Source organism: Scylla paramamosain, chromosome 39, assembly GCF_035594125.1.
Source record: "Scylla paramamosain isolate STU-SP2022 chromosome 39, ASM3559412v1, whole genome shotgun sequence".
NCBI lineage: Eukaryota > Metazoa > Arthropoda > Malacostraca > Decapoda > Portunidae > Scylla > Scylla paramamosain.
In genome coordinates, this window is record NC_087189.1 from 13,410,915 (window position 1) to 13,419,881 (window position 8,967).

Sequence of the window (8,967 nt, forward strand, 5' to 3'; positions counted from 1 at the left end):
ACCCAGGCTTCCCTCATACCACTTTTCATACATTAAGGCCTCTTTCTCTCTATACCATTCCAAGATATTCTTTTGTTCCATCTCATTCTTATGTTCATTCAGTCCCACACGTTTTTCTATTGTTTATCTCACTTTTCCACTTTCTTACACCTCATTCTAAAAGCCTTCTCCATTTCTAACCACCATACTCCAATCACACTCAACCTGTCTCCCTTGTAACCGTTGAAAAGCCTAAGTAGTTTCCATGGCACTTTTTATTCTTATCTTAATACTTCTTACACCACCTGCTACTCCTATTCCATAGAAACACCTTTCTTACTAATCGTGCATCATCCATTCGTCTTAATCTGGTTTCAGGGTCGCTTTTAAGTGTCTTTCTCTACAAGTATTCCATTATTTATATCCTCATAAAAGCTTCTATCACTGCATATAAGAAGAAGAAGCACTACCACCACCAGTAGGAGGAGGCAGTAGACACCTGCCGAAACGATAATTACTCCCAGTGAGGTCTCAAGCACTGTTCAGGGGGTGCTGTGAACTTATCATTAAACCCAGCTGTGACCTCACTGAACGTTTCCCTTTGTGTCTCACAACACAAGGGGGCAGTCACAGCCTGCCCTCTAAAGACAACTCTCTTCCTCCACACAAAACTACAAGCACCTAATAACACACACACCCTTCACTCAAAAATTTTAAAATCATCATGGTGACTCCTACACCAGCCTCGGAGTCTCCATCTGGGGAGGGGACCATAAATGTCCCCAGGTCGGACTGCCCTTCTGTCGACGACCCTAAGTGTCTTGACACCCCCCTCAACTTTTTCTTCATTAACTTCTGCAACATTCGCGGTCTAAGATCTAATTTTCAATCTGTAGAACACCACCTCTCCTCTTCTAAACCTCATCTTCTTTTCCTCACTGAAACTCAGGTGTCTGAGGCAACTGACAGTAGCCCCTTTTCTGTTCCCTCCTACTTTCTCTATCCTCATTTTCGATCCAAAGCTGGATGCTGCGTTTATGTGCGCAATGACTTAACCTGCTCTCGTGCCCACGCTCTTGAATCTTCCGAGTTTTCCACCATCTGGCTACGACTACAGAGTCACTCTCATACTAAATTTATCTGTGCTGTATACCTCTCACCTAACTCCTCTGACTATAAGAAATTCTTTGACTACTTAACTTCCAAAGTGGAACACATTCTGACCCTCTTCCCTTTCGCAGAGATCTCCATTCTTGGAGACTTCAATGTTCACCACCAGCTTTGGCTTTCCTCTCCCTTCACTGACCATCCTGGCGAACTAGCCTACAACTTTGCTATCCTCCATAACCTAGAGCAATTGGTGCAACACCCTACTCGTATTCCTGACCGTCTTGGAGATACGCCCAACATTCTTGACCTTTTCCTGACCTCTAATCCTTCTGCTTATGCTGTCACCCTTTCTTCTCCGTTGGGCTCCTCCGATCACAATCTCATATCTTTATCTTGTCCTATCGCTCCAATCCCTCCTCAGGATCCCCCTAGGCGAAGGTGCCTCTGGCGTTTTGCCTCTGCTAGTTGGGGGGACCTGAGGAGGTATTTTGCTGATTTTCCTTGGAATGACTACTGCTTCCGTGTCTTTGTGTGCTGAGCGCATAACAGAGGTGATAGTGTCTGGCATGGAGGCGTACATTCCTCACCCTTTTTCTCGTCCTAAACCTTCTAAACCTTGGTTTAACGCAGCTTGTTCTCGTGCTATACATGATAGAGAGGTGGCCCACAAAAAGTACTTAAGCCTTCCATCACCAGAATCTCATGCACTTTATATTTCTGCCCGGAACCATGCCAAGTCTGTTCTCCAACTAGCCAAAAACTCCTTCATTAACAGAAAATGTCAAAACCTTTCAAGATCTAACTCCCCTCGTGATTTCTGGCATCTAGCCAAAAATATCTCCAATAACTTTGCTTCTTCTTCTTTCCCTCCTCTATTTCAACCAGATGGCACCACTGCTATCACATCTATTTCTAAAGCTGAACTCTTTGCTCAAACCTTTGGTAAAAACACTACCTTGGACGATTCTGGGCTTGTTCCTCCCTCTCCTCCACCCTCTGACTACTTCATGCCACGTATTAAAATTCTTCGCAATGATGTTTTCCATTCCCTCACTGGCCTAAACCCTCGGAAGGCTTATGGACCTGATGGGGTCCCTCCTATTGTTCTCCGAAACTGTGCCTCCGTGCTTGCACCTTGCGTAGTCAAACTCTTTCAGCTCTGTCTGTCAACATCTACCTTTCCTTCTTACTGGAAGTTTGCCTACATTCAACCTGTTCCTAAAAAGGGTGACCGTTCTAATCCCTCAAACTACCGTCCTATTGCTTTAATTTCCTGCCTATCTAAAGTTTTTTTAATCTATCCTCAACAGGAAGATTCTTAAACATCTATCACTTCACAACCTTCTATCTGATCGCCAGTATGGGTTTCGTCAAGGCCGCTCTACTGGTGATCTTCTGGCTTTCCTTACAGAATCTTGGTCATCCTCTTTTAGAGATTTTGGTGAAACTTTTGCTGTTGCCTTGGACATTTCAAAAGCTTTTGATAGAGTCTGGCACAAAGCTTTCATTTCCAAACTACCCTACTACAGTTTCTATCCTTCTCTCTGTAACTTCATCTCAAGTTTCCTTTCTGATCGTTCTATTGCTGCTGTGGTAGACGGTCACTGTTCTTCTCCTAAATCTATTAACAGTTGTGTTCCTCAGGGTTCTGTTCTGTCACTCACTCTCTTCTTATTATTCATTAATGATCTTCTAAACCAAACTTCTTGTCCTATCCACTCCTACGCTGATGATACCACCCTGCACTTTTCCACGTCTTTTCATAGACGTCCAACCCTTCAGGAAGTAAACATATCACGCAGGGAAGCCATAGAACGCTTGACTTCTGATCTTTCTAAAATTTCTGATTGGGGCAGAGCAAACTTGGTATTGTCCAATGCCTCAAAAAACTCAATTCCTGCATCTATCAACTCGACACAACCTTCCAGACAACTATCCCCTCTTCTTCAATGACACTCAACTGTCCCCCTCTTCTACACTGAACATCCTCGGTCTGTCCTTTACTTATAATTTGAACTGGAAACTTCACATGTCATCTCTAGCTAAAACAGCTTCTATGAAGTTAGGTGTTCTGAGACGTCTCCGCCAGTTTTTCTCACCCCCCCAGCTGCTAACTCTGTACAAGGGCCTTATCCGTCCATGTATTGAGTATGCTTCACTTGTCTGGGGGGGATCCACTCATACTGCTCTTCTAGACAGGGTGAAATCAAAAGCTTTTCGTCTCATCGACTCCTCTCCTCTAACTGACTGTCTTCAGCCTCTCTCTCACCGCCGCAATGTTGCATATCTAGCTGTCTTCTACCGATATTTTCATGCTAACTGCTCTTCTGATCTTGCTAACTGCATGCCTCCCCTCCTCCCGCGGCCTCGCTGCACAAGACTTTCTTCTTTCTCTCACCCCTATTCTGTCCACCTCTCTAACTCAAGAGTTAACCAGTATTCTCAATCATTCATCCCTTTCTCTGGTAAACTCTGGAACTCCCTGCCTGCTTCTGTATTTCCACCTTCCTATGACTTGAATTCCTTCAAGAGGGAGGTTTCAAGACACTTATTCATCAATTTTTGACCACTGCTTTGACCCTTTTATGGGACTGGCATTTCAGTGGGCATATTTTTTACTGGATTTTTGTTGCCCTTGGCCAGTGTCCTTCCTACATAAAAATAAAAAAAAACATCAAAGGAAAAAGAAACACCACCACAGATGAAGAACATTCAGTAGCCTCTGCTACGGTGCAAAATATGCTACATCGTGAAAACACCTTATAAAAAAATAGCATTTTTTTCATGCACTCCCAGTAATTCTAAGGTGGTTTGAGAGAGGGAAAAGAGAGAAATAAGGAAAAAGGAGCGTGGAGACAGAGAAGAGTGAGACAAGACAAGCGATGTAAACAAACGTAGCTGCGGGAGGCTGCGCGGGAGGGGGAGGGAGCCACAACATAGCACACTATTCCTCTTCAACGTGTTCCCTTGCACACCACCAGGATGGAGATCATAGTAGCCAACGTGGACAAGGTGACGTTTGACATAGAGGTGCAGCTGGAGGAGCAAGTGGGCGCCCAGATGCTGCCTTTCCCTGGCATGGACAGTGAGTACCCTTGTTATCCCCATCATCATTCTGCTTGTTTGTTTGTCATTACGGGCGTTTTTGTGAATACTTTCCCTTATTTATTCAGATTATTCAGTTACTCTGTTATTTTTTGTATTTCTAGTACTCATTTTATCAGTTGTATATTGTTAGGTTTTGTTGTTATAACGAAACTTCCGGTTAGACCATTTTTTTTTTTTTACAGTATTATTTTAGGAGGGGACCATAACGCTGATTACCTTTATGGATACTGATAAAACTTACTATATTGAATTTTTCGTCGCAAATGAATAGTTTTGTAATATGAGGAATTTTTGTAAGGTGATGCATATAGGTTATGTCAGGTCAGGTCAGGTTAGGTTAGGTTAGATCAGACCAGATTAGATTAGGTCAGGTCAGGTTAGGTTTGGTTAGATCAGGTTAGGTTTGATCAGATCAGGTTAGGTTAGGTTATATCAGATCAGGTTAGGTTAAGATTGCCTTCTTTTAAGCTATCATCTCCATTTAAGTACCCTAAAATGACCATTTTTGTGTCCCCTGCCCATAAGCCTCACTTCCCAAGGAGTCCCTCAGATCGTAGGGGAATGAGGGGAGGAGAGGAACAATGAAGCATTTTGTATGTGTTTTTTGCTCAAAATCTTCTATAACATAAGAAAATAAATAAAATAAATGACAAATATTATAGTTTTAAAAGTGCAGTTTGGTCCTTTAGTAAAAATTTAGCATTTTTAATTTATCTGATAACTGTTTCATTGCCAAACTGCAGGACATATATTGGTCATGCATCACAGCTTTGACAGTTTAACATTTTTTTTTCTTTTTAAGCAGTACATGAAATACAATTAGAAATGCATTCAACGTTTTTTTTTTTTTATTTTTCATTTTCCTCAGATTTTACCCACATTTTACAGTACCTTAAAAATTTAAGTTACACTCTACTGGGATGAAAGCACAGTATTGTCAGTTCTCCTTTAGCCGTGCCTCAGAGTGAAGAGTTGGCACCACGTACGAGTCTCCTCCAGCTGTTTCTGTCCCTTGCATCTTCCACTGTGCCTCCCATCCTTTGCAGTTCTAACACAAGTCCCTCCCTCCATCTCATCCTCTGTATTTCCCTCAATCTTCTTCCCTCAACTGTTTTTTTCCAATCTTTTAATCAGTTCTGGTCTTCTCTTCTTACTGTGGCCAAATGATCTCATGTATTATATCTTCTTATCTTTTCCACAATGCTTTCCACTCCTGCTTTCCTCAGTATGGTCAGGCAATGGTAACTCAATCCTTCACTTTGATACAAGACAGTTATCACCACCATATGTAGTGTATGAAATGTTTATAAGCATCTGCAAGAAAGTTACGAGTGAAAAAGAATAGATTTTGCAATTTCTAGTCAGTTCAAAGATTGGATGTGGCTGCAGAACAAGTAAAGGTTTAAGAGTAATTGGTAAGTAAAGTTGTACCAAGTGGCAGTCAAAAGGTATTAATTGATTCCATTATTACGTCACCAAACCATCTATTTTTTCTCTTATCACTCTACAATGCGTTCCACTCTTGCTTTCCTTCACACAGTCTGGTAAATCATTGGTAACTTGAGTGGCAGTGTTCCCATCCCCATCAATCACCAGTAACTTAAGTGGCAGTGTTCCCGTCCCCTTCTGTCATTGTTAACTTAAGTGGCAGTGTTCTCAATCCCTTCTGTCATTGGTAACTTAAGTGGCAGTGTTCTCAATCCCTTCTGTCATTGGTAACTTAAGTGGCAGTGTTCCCAGTCCCTTCTGTCACTAGTAACTTAAGTGTTTCCCCTTCCCTTCAGTCACTGGTAATTTCAGTGTTTCCCCTCCCCTGCTCTCCATTCCAGAGTCCATTGCTGCGGTGTGTACTTTCTACATGAGGGGGAATTGCAGTAAGAGCGTCAACTGTCCGTTCCGACATGTGCGCGGCGACCGGACTGTGGTGTGTAAGCACTGGCTGCGTGGCCTTTGTAAGAAGGGCGACCAGTGTGAGTTTCTCCACGAGTATGACATGTCCAAGATGCCCGAGTGTTACTTCTACTCCAGATTCAGTGAGTGTTGTGTTTCTTGTGTTGTGAGTGTGTTAGTCATGTGCAGATTGTTTTTTTGTTCATGTATTTGTTTTATTTAAGAGAGACAGCGAGCAGTGGCAGTGAAAAGAGTAAAGAAAAGGCCCATTGAGGTGCCAGTCGTGAAAGAAAGGTCAGATATGTTATCCTAAATTGTTGTTGTTTTTATTTTTGTATTTATATATATTTTTTTTTATAAAGGGAAACTGAGCAAGAGGAACAAAAAGAGAAAAAAAAGACCCATTCAAGTGGCAGTCATGAAAGAAAGGTCAGAAGTTATCCTTTTTTTTTTTTTTTTTTTTTTGCAAAGGGAAACTGAGTAAGAGGAACAAAAGGAGCAAAAAAAATTAAAAAGACCCATTGAGGTGTCAGTCATGAAAGAAAGGTCAGATATGTCATCCTAAATTATTATTATTATTATTATTATTATTATTATTATTATTATTATTATTATTTTCATTTTTTTTTTTATATGTAGAAGGAAACTGAGCAAGGGCAAGAAAATAACATTATAAAAAGGCCCATTGAGATGTCGGTCATGAAAGAAAGATCAGAAGTGTTACCGTAAATTGGAGGATAAGTATCTTGAGACCTTGTGTTATCGTCTTTTCTTCCTATCATCGTTTTTATGACCTTGTTGCAAAAGTAAGATGGTCAATAAATCAATATATTTTTCCCTCTGCTCCTTGAATAATTTTATCTTCTTTTATTGCTTCCTTTTCTTTCCTTCCTATCTTCCTTCTTCCGTGAGTGTTTTGTTGTGAGTGCATCAGTCACACACACACACATTGCCATTTGTGTTATTGCTATTATTTTTCACTATTATTATTACAACCACATTCCAGAAGTAATATGAAGCAAATAAATCAGTCCACTATTTTTTTCCCTCTTTTATTCCTTTCATTTCCATCCTTGCTATCATTTCCTAAGATTTTTTTTGCTCACTGGACTTTGGATTCATGAAAATATTGAATCATCTACTGTATATATATAAATTAAAGTCTAAGAAATAAACAATTTATGAAAACTATATTCTTTTGACTTACTTCCTATCTTCCTCAGTAGACACCCTCTTATGTAAACAATTCTAGCATTTTAGTCTCACCGTGTATACCTCCTTTAACATAGATACATGGCAAAACAAGTAATTTCCTTCCTGCATGTATATAGACACCAACAAACAAACAAACAATTAATCAAAACTATCTTCCACTTATTTTAGTATATATTTCACCTGTGTTTACCTCCCTTAATACAGATACATGGCAAAACAAGTAATTTCCTTCCTGTATGTATATAGACACCAACAAACAAGCAAACAATTAATCAAAAGTATCTTCCCCTTATTCTAGTATCTGTTTCACCTGTGTATGCCTTCTCTCCTACAGATGCTTGCCACAACAAAGAGTGTCCCTTCCTACACATCAACCCGGACATGAAAATGAAGGACTGTCCCTGGTACGACCGAGGGTTCTGCCGCCACGGACCGCAGTGCCGCAACCGTCATGTTAGGAGGGTCCTCTGCATGAGTTATTTTGCTGGTTTCTGCCCTGATGGTCCCAGCTGTAAATTTATGCAGTAAGTGAATTGCGGAGACTGTTGTTGTAGTTGTGGTGGTGGTGGTTGTTGTTGTGGTGTGTTTGTATTACTGAGGAGACTCTGTGTAGTGTAAGCTTGAGTGGTGAAAGTGTAATGTTGTTTTTTTTTTTCTTTTCTCTTTTTTTGTCTGGGATTAACACCTTTCCTTGCCATCATAGTAGTAGTAGTAGTAGTAGTAGTAGTATATAGTATTTAGGAAACTGATATGGTATAAGGTTGAGTGATGAAAGTGTAAAACTGTGTATGTGTGTGTGTGTGTGTGTGTGTGTGTGTGTGTGTCCCTTTTTAATTTTTCTTCCCATATGGAATCTGTGCCCAAATTTTTAATGAATAGATTTTTTTTTACATTTTTTCTCAGAGTACAGAATTTTCAAGTACATAATTTGATGCTCCTCAGTATTGTAGTAGCCAATATGTTTAGTACCAATTAATTTTATTTTATTATTATTATTATTTTATTGATTTATTTATCTTTTTTTTTTGTAGAATAATTTAAGTACATATTTTATTTATTTATTTATTATTTATTTGTTTATTTATTTTTTGTATAATTCATTAAATACATAATTTGATGCTCCCAGTACCTTAACAGCTCAACACTCAAGCTCAGACAAAACGTGTGACTATCACATTAGCACTTTGACAGAAACTTCAAGTCAGTGTGGGAAACATAAGGACATGACTGAGCTGTGGCTTGGTACTGTCAACCCATTCACAGCCACACAGAACAATTACCAGCACCAGAAGCAACACATGAATCCTTAACAAGCACCCACAAGAGAGTTACCAACAAAAAAAGCTACACACTTCACAGTTTCACCCGTTTAAAGACTGTACATGGCTTTGGAGGAAGAAAAGATGAGTGCTGTACAACTAGAGAAACGTGAACTAAATGGTAGTGAGGGTGTTAACAAGTGGTCCCCTGTCTCTCTTCTTCCCCACAGTCCGAGGTTTGAGTTGCCACAGGTGATGGATGACAAGCAGACGTCACACAAGAAGCAGGGTATCACTTGTCACTACTGCGGGGAGACGGGACACAAGGCTTCACAGTGCTTCAAGGCAAACCCAGAGTTGAGGGAGCAGAACGCCATCATTGTGAGTGTCATTGGGGATGTCTTGC

General features: G+C 40.3%; 1 protein-coding gene across 1 annotated transcript in view; it reads left to right on the forward strand.

Moving 5' to 3' along the window:
- The first annotated feature begins 3,945 nt into the window (after positions 1–3,945).
- Positions 3,946–8,967, forward strand: part of LOC135092238 (cleavage and polyadenylation specificity factor subunit 4-like) — a 6,398-nt gene continuing 1,376 nt past the window's right edge. The window contains exons 1-4 of the mRNA XM_063990606.1: positions 3,946–4,174; positions 6,027–6,230; positions 7,637–7,826; positions 8,792–8,942. Of these exons, the coding sequence (XP_063846676.1) occupies positions 4,072–4,174; positions 6,027–6,230; positions 7,637–7,826; positions 8,792–8,942 (648 nt within the window). The 5' untranslated portion in view covers positions 3,946–4,071. The remainder of the gene's footprint in view (positions 4,175–6,026; positions 6,231–7,636; positions 7,827–8,791; positions 8,943–8,967) is intronic.